Below are 22,297 nucleotides of genomic sequence, written 5' to 3'. Positions count from 1 at the left end.
CAGTAGTGGTACACAACTGGGAGTGACTGATGAAGAGAGATCATAGAATTTCAACCGCACGGTACTTCAAATTAATGGCATATCAAATCAAAGGAATGATACATAATTTCTCGAACTGTGTTTTTGTATTTTCAGTTTATCTTTAAAGTATTAGAGGTTAATATGCAGAGATAGAACGTGGGAAGCATCTCCCGTCTATTTTTTCGTATTTATGGAATGAGTCCTTATAAGATTTACAGATTCATTACATTTCACTCGATTTTCTATTCTTTCCCAAAAATATTTACTGACACTTTCTAATTTTGTATACCGATCCTGTACTGCCCATGTTTGTATAGGAGGCAATTTTGAAAAAACGTTTCCGAAAAATCACTGTTTTTTCGCATAACAGACGTAGCTCCATAGAGCTTTCATACATCTTTCGAAAATCAACAATTATAAGTATTATGTGCTATAAGCTAAATCTACATTTGAATCACATTCTTTGTAGAGTCCAGACATGCCTGTCACGATAGTGTCTTATTACTTTGTGTTTCCTAATAGATGAATAGAAAGAAACCATTGGAACGCTGCTCATATAATTACTATTTTCTGTACACTGCACTGCGTTGAACAAAGAGAAGCAATTGTGTTTTGTAATGTTATAACTACCTAAATTTTTACATTTGAATCTTCAAGTAGATAATGGAACAATCATATCAGTAGTAAAATTAAAATAATATTGGTTCTTAGCATTATAACTCCACGGATTCGACATCGAATTATTCCACATACTCAGCATTTACTCATACCGTTGGTGTAAGTCACTCCACCATCTTTATGCGATTGATCGTGATATTGCCAACATTGCAGATTGCCTTTACAAATTCAATTGATTGAAAAACACGAACCTGTTGTTCTTATCATATCCCAGAGTATTCAGGAAATAGTACTATCATAAACTCGCAACAAATCCAGAGCACCTTTTCCAGACATTTCTCTAAATTTCTTCCAAACCTTTTTGATTTTTTCCGGTAACAACTGAAACTACCGACGGAGACATTTTGATTATTATCGAAAATATAAATCCTAACGCTACAGACAGAGCCACCTGGTGATAACGTCTAGCTATGCGAACAAATGTTCATTGAAACGATTGATTGTCCGCATAAATAGACGTAAGCGTTTTCCAAATGGAAAAAATATGTTTTAATCCGCAAAATCTCCTAGACCCTCTTTTTGCCGATAATATCCTTCAACTGGACAGATTATTTCATTGAAAATTTGCATGGTTGCGCTTGCAGGCAAAAAAATTGCGTTTTCCCAACCCTAATGGAGTTGGTGATTACGTCTCCTATGCAAACATGGGCAGTGTATCACTTTCCTAGATGATACAGGTCGGACTCGATTATATATAGTCGACCATTTTTTTTCAACAATTATTTTCAAATCCTATATATAATCGAATCTCAAGAAAACAATTTTTTCATTAATGTATGAAAGTCAAACATTAATAGAAAAATAGCTTTTTTGTGATTCGACTATGTATTGAATACGAAAATTAACGTTGAAAATGAATTTGCGATCTGACCTGTACTTTAATGAACAGTTACGCGTCGAATTAGTCGAAACACAGTCGAATGGTTTTCTAAGTATCGTACATATTGTCGCAGCTATTCCAAATTACATATTACATTATTTAAATTTAAGTTGAATTCAATTTGAAACACTGAAAGAAGAAAGAAGAAAGAAGAAAGAAGAAAGAAGAAAGAAGAAAGAAGAAAGAAGAAAGAAGAAAGAAGAAAGAAGAAAGAAGAAAGAAGAAAGAAGAAAGAAGAAAGAAGAAAGAAGAAAGAAGAAAGAAGAAAGAAGAAAGAAGAAAGAAGAAAGAAGAAAGAAGAAAGAAGAAAGAAGAAAGAAGAAAGAAGAAAGAAGAAAGAAGAAAGAAGAAAGAAGAAAGAAGAAAGAAGAAAGAAGAAAGAAGAAAGAAGAAAGAAGAAAGAAGAAAGAAGAAAGAAGAAAGAAGAAAGAAGAAAGAAGAAAGAAGAAAGAAGAAAGAAGAAAGAAGAAAGAAGAAAGAAGAAAGAAGAAAGAAGAAAGAAGAAAGAAGAAAGAAGAAAGAAGAAAGAAGAAAGAAGAAAGAAGAAAGAAGAAAGAAGAAAGAAGAAGCTTTAGGGGAGGAGGTGATGAACACCCTAAGGAATAAACCCTTTACGGCGTCCAAATTCGGCTACAACCCACGTTTTTCGAAGAATATTCTAGCCCCACCATACCCAACCCGCGGCCCGGCAAACTCTTCTGGTTTGGCCCATCTGCTTTATTTTAACGAAACCTCAAAAAATCATTACCTATATTCAGCCATTCCTTGCCAAACATATATAATGCTACTCAGATTTTCGTAAAAAGTGATAGTGGTTCCTTTTTAAAAAAATATTAAACCGCGCCGATTTTCATCAAATAAAATGAATTTTATTTTGGTAATTATAGATTGTAGTCTTTTTTTTTTATTGGTTTTCGTGGCTTTGGACTAGCATCTTTGGATAACATATCGTGATATCAGAGATGCTTTTATCGTCTTTGAGATATGATTTCCCTATCTTAACAGATGGTTCGAAAAACAAATTTCCCCCCTTTTTCCTCTACAAAAATTCAAAACTTTCGAACTGCTGGACCGATTCAGATGATCAACATATCAAATTGAAACTTATGAGTTTCTTTGAAGAAATATTATTTTTCGGTAAAAGATAGCGAGCGCTATATATTTTTATATTTTTACTGGAAAGCTTCGTTTTTTTTACATAATATATCCGAAAATCAGACAGGTATTATTTTTTTTTGTTTGCAAATTTCACATGTTTTGAGTCTTCGTTCAATATTCACATGTGACTAGACGTGATGCGACTAGAATCCAATCTTCCCGCAAGTCTGATATTTTTTCATAGAAGGATAGCTCATTGACTTAGTTATGATTTTTTGCAAAAAGTAATTTTTTGATAAAAGGAGAAAAATGATTTTTCGGACCACCGGATAGCTTTAAAAAATCATTTCTATAGAACGTGAAAAAGCAAGTCAGATATCGAGATATGTTATGTAAAATCAAATTTCAAGAAAAAATATGAAAAAAAACTGCGCCCTCTAGTCCAAAGCCATCAAAATAATAAAATACGATTACAAGCAATAATAACGAAAATAAAATCCATTTTATTTGCGAGCTCAATATTTTTCCATGATATATTGGCAATATATATGAAATTTTTCATATATATTGACTAGCTCATTGGCTTTGATTTGATATGTCGATCATCTAAATCGGTTCAGTGGTTCAAAATTTTAAAATTTTTTGAAAAAAGACATTTTTGGGAAATATTGGAAAAAAAATGATTTTTCGGACCAAGCTAAAATGGAAATGGGGAACCTAATAAAAAAATTAAAAAATACGGGTCTAATGTTTTGCGATGAAGAAAAAAAATTATCAATTTTGACGAAAATCTGAGAACCGTTATATCGGGTTGGGAAATATGAAAACAAAATCCAACTTTTTGGGAAGTATAATATTTGGCTTTAATTAGATATGTCGATCTTAAGAATCCGTTCAGTAACTCAAAAGTTATGAATTTAAAAAAAGTCATTTTTGGAAAAAAAAAAAAAAAAGAAAGGAAAAAGTTGATTCTTCGGACAACCCTAAATGGAATTGGGCACCCTAATAAAAATAAAATAAAACTGCCACTTTTCAGAAAAATCAGAGAACCACTATTTTGGTTTGACATGGAATGACTGTATTTGACGTAGGACTACGTCTTTTAGTAATGGTGCCAAATCAGAAAACAGGGCACGTTTTTATGAAACAGAAATAGCAAATTCGGTGTTCATTCTACGGACAATGTGGACCATCCGTTTTCAATTTATTAAGTCCATTTATGATGTATTAAGCTATTCGAAATTTCACAGCAATCACGGTTCATCTGTCATCCAGTTAGCGATCTGACGGCAACGAGACCTCCCAAATGTCCTTTCTAAAGACCGAGAGTTTGGTTCAATTTTTCAGATTGGACTTTTTCAAGGCTAGATGCGAATAATCTATGAAATTGTAGATCCTCTATAATTCAGAACATGATCATTATTATTCAAATTATCAACTTTCCCGCGGGTTGAGTACAGCTGGTCTAGACGGATAATTTTAAAATCGTGGAAATTCAAATCCACATCAGGAGAAAGCCAGGTTTCACAAATAGAAACTACGTCAAAATTCGGAGGCGATCTGGCGTAGTGGTAACATTCATGCCTCTCACGCTAAAGGTCACGAGTTCAATTCTCACTCCCGACATTCTTCCAAAAATGGAAGGGAAAGTGACGAACCAGCCAAATGAGTTGAAAGTCACTATAATACAGATAAAAAAAAACTCAGAATTTATTTCACTGAAAATTTCAGTGAATCTATTTTGGGTATAATACTTCTGCAGTTCCATTGAATAACTAGGGCATAGTCACGGTCTCGTTCGCTACCAGTGGTAATACCAGACACAATGGTTTTGTTCGATACATAGAAAGAATGGAAGATAGATATTGCACACAGTGATGCAATTTTATCCGGTGGAGGCACCGCGCCGATTTTCATGCCGTCTGGTGAAGATTGCTTCTGTATGTTGCCCCCCATCATTTCTGCATCTGTACTGGGTTGTAAGTTTCCAATTTCGATAACGAGAGCTTTACGTTTGGGGTGTTAGGCAGTGTGGCCACATTTTAATCTGTACTGGGGACATGACACGATCATCTGAGCCGATTTAGACATTTAGTTTTGTTATTGTTATAATCAAAATTGGTTCACTCCACAGGTACCAAGGAATGACTCATAGTAAGAACATTAAAAACGAGTCATCGAAATCATCGAATTTTCATTTCATTTCAGGCATTCGATATTAGTCCGCTAATCACGCACATGTGTATTTTTACAACAGTGATGTTATCACGGAGCAATTTCACTTTTGGGACACGGTATCCGTTCTCCAGCTCCTGTAAATCCTCATCGTAGAGACCCAAAAACAATTCCATTATTACATTGATACTTGTTAGATTGGGAAAGTTTCTAGGATTTAACATCGCCAATCTGGAGGCTCGAATCTTTGAAATCGAGTCTCTTTCTCATCAGCTTGACCAGCCCCACGTATTATGAGTTTAACAATCATAGGAAACTGTACTTTTCTGTACTCTGGGACAAAAATCTATGGCAACCCTGGTGCTAGGATTTAAGTGTCAATACCACTTTAACGTCCGAACGAAGTGGTATGACAATAGTTTAGAGCATGCACTGATGGGCAGAAGTAAAGTGGAGGAAAAGTACTAAACAGGATCGGTTTGCATATCGTTATGTGGAGATCAGTTGTTAATGATTGAATCACACGGATGAGTTGTTGATTTTATGTTTTAGCAAATAAATAACGATTGTGGGGGAACCAACATGTAATCGCCTCGGGACGCACCGAGAAAAACTTTTGCGATACAGACTGAATGCGCTACGTGAATTGGCAATAAGTACACAAATCTCGTGTGTTTTTCTCGCGAGAACAAGAATGAACCATGAAGCACCCGGCTTTAATTGCTTCTACAAAACCACGCCAACGCGTCCTTTTCAGGGCCACCGAAACATTCGGCTGAAGAATTATTTTAAAAATTTCGATGCATTTTAAAAAAATTTCCGAAGTAATCAAAATAGAATTATTATTAAAATTTATGAATGGAATGCAGACATTTCTTTCTTTTTTTCTTGTTTCATCTTTTTTGGGATTGCACTCAAAAAAAAAAGTTCAAACGACGTAAACGGGGATCGAACCAAGGCCGGCTGGAATGCAAGGCTGTTTTATACGACCACGCTATCCACATAGCTAATGATGCTGTTGCGTAAATGCGTAACAATATTACACCTCATTACAAAATGAAGCTAGAAAGTGTTCTCTAAGATTAAAAAGGAGGAGGAAATGAGATCTATATCCATCTCGGTCTGGGTCGTGTACATATGTTGCAAAGTAATGACATTTTCTGATATTTTTAGGCTCATTTAATGTAATGAATCGGAATGAAAAACATGAGCTAAAAATCAATTTTGGGTGATGGATGATTTGGATGATTTGTAGAAGATATTAGGTCGGATATAAGAAATTTCAAGAGAAGTTCCATTTATACGATGTGCGTAAAATTATATTCGAATGGCTAATGTTTTATTTATTATTTTCAACAGTTTCATGTATAACAGGATGTCTCAATGAACTTCATATGTACTAAGAATTGGATAATCAAGAAGTATCAATTGATTTTGAGTTAAATTATCGAAATTTAAACACCGGTTCATTTTACCACCTCTGTTCATTTTAACTGCATTTCACTTACTAATATTTCCTAGAGAGCCACTCTGAAGCTAATACAACGGCATATGGATCAATACAGAAGCTCCTTCACTCCGTCTCATAATTATTCTTTGAAGACCTTGCACTCACATACGATCTGCGAATGGATGGATTTTCTTTGTAGTTAAGATTCAATTACTTTGTGTCAACTTCAGAGGAACCACCGGATGTGATAAAGCAATAAATTGCGTTTTTTCGCGCTGTTATTTGTTCTTCGTTCCCGTTGATCTCCGCTGTTCCGAGAGCTCGGAGAAGCTCTGCTTTTTGGGTGCTCGCGATACCATCGCAAAGTACGCACGTGATAATTAGGTTTGTCAATGTGTACTTACGGTGAAATTTACCAATTCAACATCGCCGTCATCCGTATCGCGAACTGTTTGAGCGACACATACGCAAACAGGCGCTCAAAGCCAGGGGGTTTAGGTCCACACGTCGGACGAATAAATCATGATTTTCCAACGTATTGCAAATGAGCCTGTCGTGTATCCTCTTTCTTAGTAATACACCCGGGGCGATGCTGTGCTCCCTTATGTATGGACCCCGCGCAGAGCAAGCGCAATGCTAGGTTCAATTTGTATTCTATGTTGTTTTCATTAAATTTGTTACAATAAAAGAACAAAAGCTGTAGCTTATTGTATTTGCTTTGGGGGAAGGCGAACGTGTGTGTGTGTATCGGGAATGAGATATCATAAAAAATACCCAGTTTAAACCTATAGCCTTGCGAGCACGAAGCGTCAGGAAAAAATCATCCGTCTCACAAACAAATAATGAAGCATTTGCGTGTCTTGACGGTAATGAGCAGAGGATGACTTGTTGGTTAAACAGCAGGGCAAGACAAAACGCGATGAAATGATTCAGATATATTGTGGGCTGATGTGCTTGAACAAATACGAACTGCTAGAAAAAGGATACCCAAATGTAGAATAAACCAGCGAACAGCTGTTTCTTGGTGTTTATAATTTGAAGTGAATGTTGAGCCTTTGTTTTGTTGTTCTTACGGAGAGACATGTTTTTCCCCCGAAGTAAGAGGATGGAAACTAAAGAAAAAAATCGGTTCTTCACCCCACAGCTAAGAATTTCCTCGCGAATATTGAGTTAGTTTGCGAATGGGTCAGAAAAAAACACAATGTTAAGCTTGGTGTGGATATCCCTATGATATAGTTTCCAATGAAAAGAATACAACTAATAGGTACCGAGCTCATACTCTGTAGTTAACCTGGTCCTATCAATGTTTCTAAGCAGTTACATAAATTTTATTCAACAGCTATTTTTCCCAATAATCAAGAGGTTAGGCCAGTGGTTTTCAACCTTTTTTACTCCATTCCCCCGTTTACGAAAATTAATCCCAGTGCCTCCACCCTATCAGTATTTTGTAAGAAAGTCTGTAGTATATCAGTAAAATAATGAATTAATATAAACGGATTTCAAGTTAGATTCGCAACAAATTCGATTTTATACTTGTATCTAATCACAAAAAAGGTATATAAAGTTTGGCAAGTCAATATGACACCTGCAACTGAATTTCCGCCAAAATCGTAATTCTTGAGAACGTTTTCGAAAATCACATCTCATGTCATCTTCGATATCCACTCTGTTACGGTGTTTTGTTTCCATCAGCAGCATAGTAGGAAATCCAGATTCACATAAATACTATGCAAAAGACAGCAACACTTGTAACGCTTATACCGCGTATCAGAATAATGATCGATCATCTATCGACGAGTTTGTTCTGAAATTGATCCGAAACTTTCGTCACGACCAGTCGGAAATCTTGGAAAAAATTGTTTTAAGTTAAACTTGTTGTAAAAAGTATTGACAAATGCTGTACAGTTTCCTTTTATATGGCCTTCTGTACTGTTTCGTCGTCTGTTCCATCATCACTGACGAAAGTCTTTCAAACATTGCAAAGTGCTTAAGCCCCGTAGTCCGACCCTTATGCAACAATAATAATAAATAGAATAATTCTTTCAACTAGTCGCGAATGATTTTCACTCCGAAAGTTGGAGCTAAGAGATATGTTGGCATAAAAAGTACAGTAAGTTAGTTATAAAGCGATATGCTGAGGCACCACTCAGTGTTGCATTGGAGTCGGTTTTGACCAGTAATTGGACATTTGCGACTGGTGGCGACTTTCAATGTGGGGCCATAATTTGGGCCCCGAACTCAATGTTTACAAAAAATGTCCAACTAGAGGTAAAAATGTCTAATTAAACGTGTTGCATCACAGATCTGTTCAAGTAGCTTAATGTCGATGTAGATGTAAATTACTGTATAACCAAATCAAAACAAAAGCCGAGACACAAAGCCCAGAAAAAACCAAACGAGCCGTCCGTCTCCGTCAATTATTCTTTTCTAAAAACCCTGCCGGTCGTTTTCGTTGAACGTATGCTGACGGGTCGTTACGTTGCTGGTGTATGTGAATGTTTTCATTAGAATTGCATGGTAGAATCATTGACGTATCGTAACGTGACGGGACGTGAACGTGACGTGTATGTTGTATGTGAATCGCACTTTATACGACGACGATGCGTCTTATGTGCGATTCACATAGAACGTTACGGAAAAGAATGTCTACGTTCCGCCAACGTCTCCACCAATTCACACATGCAATCAATGCTTGCACCAACACCGTAACGTCAAATGTCAAACGAATGATCTATTCAATGTTATTCATGGTGTCGCCATCTACAACAATTTTGAATTGCAATGCCCTCTTTCAAATCAGCATGCCTAGAATCAGTCCTAAATTTAGAAAAAATCAGTGAAAATCATTGAACTATATTATTTAAATGCCTAAAACCTGTAGTCCCGACCCTTTTTTATCAATAATAATATATATACTGTTTTTCTCAGCTAATCGTGAATTGATTTTGACTGAGAAATTTGAAACTGGGAAATATGTTGGCATAAAAAATGCAGCCAAAATCGAAACAAAAGCCGATACACAAAGCCCACACAAAAACCCAACGAGCCGTCCGTCTCCGTCAATTATTCTTTTCTACAAATCCTGCCGGTCGTTTTCGTTGAACGTATGCTGACGGCTCGTTACGTTGCCGGTGTATGTGAATGTTTTCATATGAATTGCTAGGTAGAATAACTGATGTAACGGAACGTGACGGGGCGTGAACGTGACGTGGATGTTGTATGTGAATCGCACTTTATTCTCAGCACTCACGCATTCATGTTTTGGGGCACCCATTGGTTAACTGTGACTTAAAGCTTTAGTTAGAGATTATTCCACGTAGAATGCAACCAACCGTTGATTTATATACTGATGGGATGATATTGATCAAGATCTCATGATAATCAGGTGATGGTTATCCTTATCTTGCCTTGAAAAATGCTAAGCAGAGAATCAATCAATGGATAGTCTTGGATTGGTACAATATCCACAAAGAACATATTAAAAAGTTTCGACTTCCAAATAAGACAACTGATTCAGGAACTATAGAAACCCATCGTACATAATAAACAACTGAAACAACGATGCGAGATCAGCTAGATCATTTGGTGGAGTTTCACAGATACAGCCCGATCTACTGGAAGATTTAGACAAGGGATGATCGAGATACGAAGTGTCAAGAACTGTTTAACATGAATAGTTTAACTTCTGTAAAATACAAAAGTATTTGTGAACTGTGAGCCTCTTGAGATCGGTGTTTATAAAATTCGTGAAAGTTTTTGAGTCCTATAATGAGATCAACTCCGGTCAAACCTCAGATTATACCTTGTTTCGAATATATATTTTTTGGTAACCACAACCCGTACTGTTGCATATTATCTTTGTAACTAGGCGGAATATCGAACTGCGTGTTTTCTCGACATTGATTGGTCGGGGTTCTGCCGGTTCTTGGTTCTGCGAACCAAGCGCCAAAAACATTATTTTGAGATATTTCATTTTGAAGTTCGGGCGCCCACTAATCCGTGGCTGATCAAATCTATTATCATATCGCTCAAGTGTTACAAGCAGGATATCTTCAAAGCACTGAGACTATGAATGTCTGTAAAATAACACAGCTTCATTAAGAATTCGTGGTTTACAGGAGGTACATATTTAATCAGATGTTGTATGTCATAGTATTTCGCACGAAAAATGCTGTGCTCATTTTGATGTAAATGCTCCATTTTGGTTTGACTAAAGAAGGAGAAGGACCTCCTCATCTCTTCCTCAAGTATAACTCAAAGAATGGATCATCTGGGCCGTGACTATACTTAAAAATAAGTATTCCAGGTTTGGATTCCACCACAAAAATGACTTCCATACTCAGCCATTTCACATTGTTTTCGTTCTTATCATTTTTTCTATTGATAATTAACGTTTGCAACACTTATCCACTGATCCACATCGGAATCCCTCCTCCTCGTGTATGGTTTGCCTGCATTTCTATTACGCTTACATGGTTTTTTCTTTGTTGTTCTAAAATATTATGATCGAAGATAATTTTGAAAAAATGTTCAACCAAGTCAATAAATGTCACCTACAGTATTATTGTCCCATAAATTTCTATGGACAGAGAAATTGAGAAAGACTTGGTTATTTTAATATTGGTTATAGAATAAAGTCTTTCTCAATAACATCCTCTCTTTCATGTTTTGAGCACACATCTTTGTTAATTTCGGATTCGGAATCTTTAATAAGGCAAAAACAAAATGATGTAGCTGCTGGGCACGCAAAACTTCATTATCTTTGAAGTCAGAGCGAACCAAGTACATGATAACTATTAATAAAATATTATTACACAACGCATTAGTATTTTGTAACGGTTTTTGAGTAATTTGATATATAGTATATATTCATTACCAAAATCGAAAAATCGAAAAATGAAAATAGTTTAGAAAAACTTAAGATTCTTCGTCGTTTTTTTTTATCCCATTTATTTATTTAAGGCTCATTAGTATTTTAGCTGTAACAGAGCCGAATTTTAATCGTGTACATGTCACATGGTTATCATATCTATAATTAGCACATTACACAGTTGCCATTCGCCAGTATTCCTTCTATACCATTACATATGGTACATTCACACAGTAGCCATTTAGGCGTAAGGGTATTCTTTCTGTTCTTCCATTATCCAGTTGGACCACCGGACAGCGGAGACAGTTGTTTGATCATTGTTGAGTTATTTATAGAACAGTAGCCCGATGTGTCTGGCAGAGCAGAGCAGTTGTATGGATGAATCGATCTTATTTCGACCGTGGATCGATCTCCATCGCTGATGATTGTTGCGTGGACGTAGCTATTCTGTAACAACACAAAGATGGTCTATGAGGGCCCTGAGTTTTGAACTCACGATCGATCGCTTACTAAGCGAACGCGCAACCAATGTGGCTACGGATACCCCCCTTCTTCGTCGTTGATCAGGATGTAATCAATATCAACATTGTTTTGATAATCGGGAACCAGCTTCACGAAGAATTCATGGTTTACAGAATGTACATTAGGGTGGCAGCGAAAATGGTCATGTCAAATTTCAAAAATCGACCATGTACATTTTGTTTATTGGCCCAAACAAATGACCTGTGCAAAACTTCAGCTGAATCGGACATGATTTAGCCGGGCCTCAAAGTACTCAAGGTTTTAATTTTTATCCACGAAAATCTTCCAAGGGGGAGTAAAGGAAATTTGGAAAATCGAAATTTTTTTTCGATGCCAATGCAACGCCCCTACAAGAAGTAAGCATAACTGTGATGCCCTCCTTTCATAATGTCGAAATGATCATTAGCAATTAGTTTCAGCCATTAGTAATAACAAAACAAAAACAATGAATCACACCGGCATGATCCTTCGTTTGGATTATCGTTATGAGTCATAATGAAAATATTAATTTTACGATAGGCTCGAGTTTTAACATAAGATAATTGTTCGATGAACGAATGCAGAGCCATCTGTATGAAATGATCGACATCGTTTGCAAGAAAATTTATAACCTTCAAGCTCCAAAAAAACACGACAAAATCAATCGAAGTAACCAGGAAATAAAAATTTTCAGTTCCGCCAATTAACATCTATAAAAGGCTGTTGAATCGTATACGGGGTCTCTTTTTGCCGTTCGGTTTTGACCGATGAAGTCCAGCTGCTGGGAGTGAACCTGAAAAATAATTCGTGAAATAGTTTTATTGAAGTACTGAATTGTGAATTGTTAAATAGAAATGTGATGTGAAATTATGGAGAAATAAAATTAGTTTACTTATCTGCATCGCGTCACCATTCCGAAAAGCGCTACTTGATAGGAAACCTGCCTTACTTACCCTCAAAGTTGCTGCCCAGTGATCCTGCCCTCTTTTGCTATCGACAATAATAAAAGGCCATAAATGTTACAAGAGCCACATAGGACGACCGGATGCAGGTCTCAATACTGGATATAAACAAAGATAGGGAAAACCCGATGCCCTATCACTTTACACATGTATTCGCTTATTTAGGTTTTACTTCACACCGTTAGATAAAACTCAGAATCAGGTAGAAGGAAATAGGCTAATGGTAAGTTTCATCTTTTGAATTCGGAAAAAATAAAGGAGTCGGTGCGTAGCTATTAAGAAAGAACCACGCGTGTTCTATATTCTTAAAAGAGAGCCAATGCACCAAATGACTTAAAAATGCATGAAACGTAAAGATCTGGTGTCATCTCGAAAAAAAAAATTGGCCGAAAATCGACCAACTACTGGACCGATTCAGATGATCGATATATCAAATTTGAGCGAATAAGCTAATCTTTTGTGGAAAAATATCTCTCGCAAACTCGTTAGAAAATTGGATTTTGCTTTCGTAATTATCGATTGTGTTCGTTTTTTATAGCTTACATGGTTTCGGGACTAAGGGCGCTATACATTTTTATATTTTTTTTCTTGAAAGCTTAGTATTTTTACATAACATACCCAAAAATCAGAGGTGTGTTTTTTTATCGTTTTTGAGTTATTATATTTCAAAGTTAACATGATTTAGTCTTCGTTCGATATTCCTATGAAGAAGAAAAGACTAGCCCATTGACTTCAATTTAATATGTCGATTATCCAAATCTGTTAGGTAGCTCAAAAGTTATGAATTTTTGAAAAACGTCATTTTTGGAAAAAAGGGAAACATGATTTTTAGACCATCGATAAACTTTGAAAAATTATAATTCAAAATAAAAAAAAACACATTTCTGATTTTAGGACATGTTATGCTTTCAAGAAAAAATATAAAAAAATATAGCGCCCTTGGTCTCGAGACCATGAAAACTATAAAAAACAAATAGGGTAAATGATCTTGGTTTGTCCGATTTGGGGTGTTTTTACGCAACTAGTGAATGCAAATAGATTTTTCTTCATGAAAATCACACATAATCGATACGAGTTTAGGTTTGTTTGTCTCTAGTTGCTAATACTACCAGAAGGTGTTGAAATTATTCAAATTTTCATGTTTTTTTAACGATTTTCCTTAAAGAGGAATTATGATCATGGTCTGACCACCTCTGATCATGGTTTGTCCATAAAATGATCATGGTTTGTCCGATTTTAGAAATCACCATTTTTGAATGAAAACATTCGAATTCTCAAGTAGATGTTGCATTTATCATTGCTTGAGTTTACTGTCATCATATTGATCTATTCATAATTTAGGCTTTCTTCAGAATATTGCCTTTTCTTGGGCATTTTAAAGGTGTTACCCTTAACACACTCAACACCGAAAAACTTTATCTCGGTTACGCGCGAAGGACACAACAAGCAAACTGCCAAGCGGTTGCCATAGAAATCATGTGGACAAAATAACATTATTGAATTGGACAACTAATGATCAGAATTGAGTTCATCAAAATGCGTTATTTTAATGGTTGCAATATAAATCTAAATCTATGTAAATCTGATACAAATCATGTGCAAGCATGATGTTTACAATATTTGTAAGTGTTATAATCCAGAAAAGGTCTGAACACGTGCCAAATAATCATCTGGTGATCGATTAAAAGTTAGCTCGAATGGGAGGCGCATTGACACAAATAGAAGGTGTATTTTATATTCCTTTAAAACATCTGATTCCGTGAAAATATACTATAAAACTAATGTAAATCATGAAAAAATCAATTTTATTCATATGTTTTGAAACATTCGAATACCTTATTTGACACAGGAGCGCTGAATTAGAGCATTCAAAAAAGTGGGCAAACCATGTTCAAACCAAAATCATTTACCTTACGTATTATGAAAAAAAATCAAATTTTTCAAATTTGTAGATGTAGTATTTTCTCAAAAAATACCAGCTAACTGGTTTAATTTGATATGTCGATCATCTGAATCGATCCAGTAGTTCAAAAGTTATGGTTTTTTGAAAAAAAAAATGTCATTTTTGGGAAAAAATGAAAAAAAATTAATTTTGGACCACCCTAAAATGGAAATGGTCACCCTAACAAAAAATAAAAAATACGGGTCTGATATTTTGCGATGAAGAATAAAACTACCACTTTTCACGGAAATCGGAGAACCACTAAATCGGGTTGGCATGGAATGGCTGTATAATCGAATCAGTATATAATCGAGTTCGACCTGTCACTTCAGGACCCCGGTTTTGTTATTGTGGTTTTAGTTGAAAACCTGGCTAAGAAAATCAATTTTACTCTCGTTGGTTTGCACCTGGGACCTGCGTTTTGTAAGGAAAGCGCTCGCAAACATTTGTTAAAAAATGGTCTTTTTATATAGTTGCTCCAGAATTGGATTGTCCTTGTACCTCAATTTGTGAACTATCGCCGTATTTGCCGGAAAATAGTGGATCAAATATTTTCTTTCGAAATTCGATTCATGCGTCGAAACCTGATACAAATTACGAACACTACTTTAACGCTAATTTTAATACAGATTTCAGCATGAAGGTTTTTTTTTACAATTTATAGCAGATTCGTAACGAGATTCTTACCGAATGAACATATATACAGCAAACAAAATAGTTTTAACTAAAAAAATTTAAAAATTCACGATGCTTGTTTTCTACGGAATTTTCTACATTTTATCACTGGTTTTCGAAAGTCACTTTTTTTGTAAATGTTTAGTATTATAAATTATAGGCAGTATCGATAACTGGAAATTAATTTCAATATGAAGCCTATATACAAGAGTATGTTAGGGTTTTCATTATGCAATTATTTATAACATTAAAGTTTAGTAAATTTACATTTAAAATGAAGTGTTCGGAATTTGAATCAAGTTTCTATGTATGATTCAAATTCCGAACACTACTTCAATACTAATCATAAGGAATACTTCTGCCCAAAATATAATTTTTTTCATCCATTTATTATAGTCCCTTACCTTTTCTAGCACTTAATATGAAAACAGCAAACAAAATAGTTGAAACAACTGCAAAAACACTTTTTGCAAATTCTATATATTATAAATTAAAGGCTGTATCGATACCTGTAAATGATGTGAAAATGTAGCCTAAAACCCAAAGAATTTCAAGGCTCTCATTATTCAACTATTTATAACATTGAAGTTCAGTAAATTTACATTCAAAATGAAGTGTTCGGAATTTGAAACAAGCAAAGAAACTTGATTCAAATTCCGAACACTACTTCAATACTAGTTTTAATGAATATTTCTGCATAAAATATCATTTTTTTCATCCATTTCTTGTAGATTCTCACCTTTTCTAGCACTTAACATATTGCGGACCGCTCACGTGAGGGTTAAATCCTTGGTTTGCCAAGAATCTAACAATGCCTACCGATGGCTCGCCTTCATCTTATCCACACCGAAGGAAACGATCTCATTCGTGGAATCCGAACAAAATAAGCGTACAAGTTTGCCCCAAAACGTGCGGTCCTTAATATGTTAACATGAAAAAAAGCAAACAAAAAATTGAAAGAACTACAAAAACTGAAAAATTAACGACGGTTGTTGTTACGCAATTTGCTAACGCAAGCATTTTATCTTTGGTTTTGACTGTCGCTTTTTTCCAAATGTTTGATATTTTAGTGTAGTTAATTTACATTTAAAAATGAAGTGTTCGGAATTTGAGACTGTTCGGAATATGAGACAAAACGGTACTTGGTTCGTTATGGCGGAACGTGATTTTGAAAAATTCAGATCAGTCCTTTCAACATTATTTTACACTTCAGGACAGCCCTTTGATTATGTTACTTAACAGATCCCAACGACAACTGTTCCCAGAAGCTGTCCGAAACAGAAAAATCTGATAAAGATTCGGACGAATAGGAAAAACTGCCCTTTTGAAAAAAAAACGATCTCCATCATCCGATGCCATGTTCTTTTCCGTAGCCTGCTACACATAATTTTCGTTGTGGAGCCGTTGTCAGCTGTCTGAATGACACGGTTATTTATTGTCGATAGATTATCAATTTCTGCTTCCAGTGGTGTAAGTAAACCAATTTTGAAAAAAAAATGGCGCTTGGTTCGTTCTGACAGATCCCCGACCAATTGTCATTCAAAAAAATATATAACTATATTACTTACATAACTTGTTTAAAATCATATAAGACAACAAATAATAATAGGGTGTATTTGGAGCAACGTGGAAAATCATTAAATCTTTGATAATCAGGTAATGGTGAATGAATTTGATTGTCAACATATGACGAAAATATCCAAAACACAGCAATCATATATCGAACTAATATGGCTCTTTTTCTACCTTCCAGGAACTCGAGGACCTCTCACCGACCAAATCACCGAAAACCTCCCCGAAGCCCCGCACTGCCCCCGTTGCCTCGAGTACTCGCTTTCCATTCGATCAACCTGGCACACCAGCCACGGGTCGCATATCCTCAAAGTCCAACATCCACGAGACGATGTTCAACTTTGACGACTCACCGAATCCAGTTCGTCGCATGCCACCCAAGGTATCACCGGCCGTTGAACACACCACTCCGGAGCATGCCCACGGGAAAGAGGCCAACAAGGAGAACCGTCCAAAAGTGGTCGAAATGAGCGGCACGCCAACCAAGCGCATCAGTCCGTACAAATCACGAAAGGATCGTTTCATGCAGCAACAACAACAGCAGCACAAAAGTGGAAAGGCGTTGAACTCGGCTCCGGCTGTCAGCTGTAGCAAAGGTCAAAACTACGACCCAAATATGACCATGTTTCCGTTCGATCGCGAAGCCATCGATTACGAGCGAATTCAGCGGGAATGTTTCGCGGTGGAGGAGGAGTTTCCCATCGAGCGGGATCGTGACGATTACTGCGAGTCACCTTCGAGGGGAGTGATGGAATCGGAAATATTCAGCGATCACTATTCCATTTTCCAACAGTACACCTATCTCACGCAACAAGAGCGAGATGTTCTGGAGCGAACCTCCTCCAAGCGAAACAAAAAGGATCGAATCGATGCGTTTTCGCCAAAGAAGAAAGCACAAAACCAGCAACCACTTTCGCCCCAACGGTTGTCCAAGTTCGATCAGATCGCGACGAAGTTCGACATGATGCCATCAAAGTTTGACAGTTCGACGAAAGGACGCACGAAAATGGGCGGTGGGCTTCCCGATCTTCGCGTTGACTATTTCGCCGAAACCTCCTGCTGTTCTTCCCTAGGCGATGATCTGACGACGACGACGGCGGTGGTGGCGGGTTCCTCCGTCGACGGAAAAACGCATGCGTCGAACGCTTCGGCTTGCGCTGGACTGCGTTCGGTCGAAGTCGTTGGAGCAGGCGCGTTGGCGACCGGCGCTATAAATGTTACTCCCAACCCAATGGACGGCGCAGTTTGTACGCAACCTCGGGCGACAATAGTCGTACAGCAAGTACGTAGTTTTGTCCCTTTTACCTACCCGTTTGAGTTATGTTTTTGTTGATCGCGTCTGGCCTTTGAGTTTCCGGTATCTGCTTTCGAGTTACTCCATCTTTCCGGCGAGTTCGCGGGTCTTTGAAGTGGTGAGACAGGAAGAGTCGTTCGATTTGCGTTTGTAGAATATCTTCATTAATTATGTCATGTGGAAATAACAAAAAAGAAGATCGCATATGTTTGAAAAACCGAGGTGTGCATCCAACCGGGAGTGGTATCTAGTTACGAAATCGGTGCTGGATAGTGATCGCATCCGAATTAGACACAAGAAAGGAGAAAACACGAATAAATCACGGCAGCGGGAATATATAGAAGGTGTTTATTTACAGTTTGGTCGTGCCATTTCTCATTCCGCTCCGGGAATGGTGAGATTCCTCAAAGTGTGATTATTTTTATGAGCGTTTCCAGCACCGCCGCCACAGCTCGTGAAGAAAGTCGTTTTTCGTGGGGAACCGCCGGCTGCAAATTAGTTTGGTTCTGTATGTTTTCTAATGTTCCGGTGGGGAGAAGAGCCAGACGTGTGGGTTCTCCGTCCGGGCCGCAAAAGTGCCAGGCCTCTGTGTTAACGGTTATCGTTGGACCACGCGGCAAATGAATTTGCCAGACGCGTGCGTTTTAATTGTGGATAGTGTATGTTCCTTGGTGTTTCCGGCGTGTGAATGAGGCGGCATGTGTTTCGCGTAAAATAAACGTGTTTTTGATAAATTATAGTTGATCGCTGGATGTCAGATACATTTCCGCGTCAACAGCACCGACTGGGGGAGAACATGAACCGGCTGTTCAAGAAAGTGACAACATTTCTGGATGCGATGGTATGAATCAGTTTTGATGTCATATTAAAGGTAGAGGGTGTTACGGGTTCGCAATCGAGAACCAATCGAAAGTTTTTGGTTGCCAAATGAATGAAATTCCGAGGTTTACTCTGCAGAATTCAGTTGTGCGTTTAGTCTGTCACTAGAACTCGATATTTTCACGAACAAGCAATAGAACAATTCAATTGCATAGAATGGTTTTTAACATGATAATATGGTTCGATTTATATAAGAAAGTAAACTGATTTTATGTCACAGAATAACAGATCGACACATTTATGCTTCTGATCTTGATTTATGGCTCAAACATGACTAAAAAAAAATTATTCATTTATAATTTTGTTTCCTCTGCAATCACTTCCTTCGAAAAATAGTAATTAATTGTGCCTCCCTAAATTGGCCATTGAAAATGTACACAGTTTGTAACACATAATACTTTCATCGTTGGATTCAATAAATCGTCATTGAAACCTTGAGGTCTTTTTTTGTGAAAATGAATCTGTCATTTTTCAATTTCATGAGAAGAGGATCAAACGGAATAAATCATTCCGATTTTGTTCAAACCATGTATACTTTCTCATTATCGACAAATTTGGTGTTCTTCATTTCTCTCAAGCATCTGAATTTTTTTTTTCTTGATTATGACTTATATAATTTTTCCTCAAAACAACGCGCAAGGGAATGTAAAAAATACATGTGTTAAGCATTCTTCGATGCTGTTGTTTCTTTTGATTTTTAAAACTCCAGCATAGAACATGACAAATAAGGCACATTTTGTCATTTTTAAACGGTTTTAGCTTGCCCTGTTTGTATGTTTGTAACATGTCTGTAGTGCTGTTCCACATCAATAGAAATTTGACCCTCTTCTTGTTGACCGAGTGATCTGGAATTTGGAACACACCTTTATTTTGCAGTCACTTTAAAACTGCGTATTTCATGATCTTGAAAATCCAAGATGGCTACAAAATGGCGGATCACATATTTTCTCAAAACCTCATCGAAATGAGTTTTCCAAAACCCCATCAACATGGGTATCAGATGAAAGAGCTTGACTAGTAGAACACAGTTATTTATGAAAAATGCAAATCCAAAATGGCTGCCTCCACAAAATGGCACAATATATATTAACATAGTAACATCAAACGCGCAGATAATGTACTAAAAGTTAGAAAATAATTAGGCAAGTGACAGTTAGCAGTTATCATTCCCCTTTCCTTCATTAATCAAGAACATTGATGAGACTAAAATAAAATCGTGGGGCAGGTTGGATTTCCGCATTTAATGGTTTCATCATATACCCCGCGATTTTATTCTAGTCTCATCAATGTCCTTGATTAATGAAGGAAGGGGTATGTTAACTGCTAACTGCTACTTGCCTTCTTATTTTCTCGCTTTTGTTACATTATCTGTATGTTTAATGTTATTATGTTTAATCAAAAAGAAACCGTTTTACTTAAAAAGTTATTTTTACTTATATTATTATTTCATCTAAATAGATTTCATTTGCTGTATGAATATCAAAAATCGTTCAAACTGTTCAAAAGTTACCAAATTTGAAAAATAGGAGGATGACCAGATGGAACAAGGTATAACATAGCAGGGCAGCACCGGCTTTTTTTAATAATTTTCGTCGTAGGTTATGTCTGTCAATAAGAGTGGTAAATAATAAAATACATCCATACCATGTCAAACCGATATAGTGATTCTTAGATTTTGTGGTAGTGTTGTTCCTTATCGCAAAATATATAAAATACCCGGTTTATTACTCATTATTACTCATTAATGGGTCATTAGGGTGCCTATTTCCATTTTAGGGTGGTCCGAAAAATCTTTTTTCACCTTTTTTTTTTCCAAAAATGATTTTTTTAAATATACAGGTCAGACTCGATTATCCGGAGTATTGACTTATTTTTCACTCCGGATAATCGAGTCATAAAAAAACCAATTTTTTCTCGGTAAACGTAAATGAATTGCACTTGTTTATTAAACGATTTTATTCAGGTTGACCCGTTTGTATGTTTGTGACTTTATAATTTTGTAACATTGTCTGTAGCGCTGAACCACATTAATAAAAATTTAACCCCTTTCTTGTTGACCGTTTGATCTGAAATTTGGAACATATCTTTATCTCTGGTGTCATTATAAAACTGCGCATTCCATGATCTTGAAAATCCAAGATGGCGGCAGCTACAAAATGGCGGATTATGTACACATTTTCTCAAAATTCCCAAAATCCCATCAATATGGGTATCGAATGTATATCAAATGAAAGGAATTGACTAGTAGAACATAGTTATTTATGAAAAAAGCAAATCCAAAATGGCCGCCACCACAAAATGGTGCCATATACATTTTTTTCAAAACCTCATCAATATGGGTATCAAAAGAAAGTTCTCGACTACTAGAACATAGCAGATAATGAAAAATCCATTTCCAAGATGGCCGCAGTCCCCAAACAACTAATTACTTTTTAAATTGTTTCATTCAGCTTGACCTGTTTCTATGTATGTTTGAATGTGTGTAGGGTTGTCCCACATTAATAGAAAATTGACCCCGTTCCCGTTGACTGATTGATCTGAAATTCGGAATTATATCAATCATTATAAAACTGTGTATTTCATCATCTTGCAAAATTCAATTTGGCGGTCGTTGAACAATGGCTGAATTGGCTTGGAGAACAAACACGAAACATAATAAACAACATAAATTCAAAAAGGTCGCCGCCACTAAATGGTCGACTATGTATTTTTTGCAATTCCTTCAATATCGGTATCAAATGAAATGATTTGACTAATAGAATACAGTACATCATGAAAATATTCCGAAGAAAATTAGGTATTTTGGGTTTACATTTTTTTATAAATAACTGTGTCAAGCCCTTTCATTTGATACCGATATTGATGAGGTTCTGAGATGTAATCAGCCATTTTGTAGTGGCCGCCATCTTGGATTTGCATTTTTCATAAATAACTGTATTCTACTAGTCAAGCCCTTCTATTTGATACACATTCTGAGAAAATATGAAATCCGTCATTTTGTAGTGGCCACCATCTTGGATTTGCATTATTCACAAACAACTGTGTTCTACTAGTGGAAAGGGCTTTAGCTATTCAATATGGAATTATTATACAAATTATTCAAAATTTTCGAAAATGAAAAATAAAATACTCCGGATAATCGAGTCTAAAACTCCGGATAGTCGAATCCCGGATAATCGAGTCCGACCTGTATAACTTTTGAAATAATGGACCGATTCAGAAAATCGACATATCAAATTGAACTCAATGAGATAGATGAGATAATGTTAACGTTAATAACTATTTCTGTTGCGAAAGGAT

At 36.3% G+C, this 22,297-nt stretch overlaps 1 protein-coding gene across 2 annotated transcripts in view; it reads left to right on the top strand.

Moving 5' to 3' along the window:
• LOC129764372 (uncharacterized) overlaps positions 1–22,297 on the top strand; it is a 330,024-nt gene that overhangs the window by 183,517 nt on the left and 124,210 nt on the right. Inside the window, exon 6 of one of the 2 annotated variants that reach the window (XM_055763369.1) lies at positions 17,006–18,106. In XM_055763369.1, the coding sequence (XP_055619344.1) occupies positions 17,006–18,106 (1,101 nt within the window). Of the gene's footprint in view, positions 1–17,005; positions 18,107–18,160; positions 18,960–22,297 lie in introns of those variants that run through there. The other variant, XM_055763370.1, reaches the window with a different exon arrangement.

This window comes from Toxorhynchites rutilus, chromosome 2 (assembly GCF_029784135.1).
Source record: "Toxorhynchites rutilus septentrionalis strain SRP chromosome 2, ASM2978413v1, whole genome shotgun sequence".
In the NCBI taxonomy this organism is placed as follows: domain Eukaryota; kingdom Metazoa; phylum Arthropoda; class Insecta; order Diptera; family Culicidae; genus Toxorhynchites; species Toxorhynchites rutilus.
This window is presented reverse-complemented; position numbering and strand designations above follow the sequence as displayed.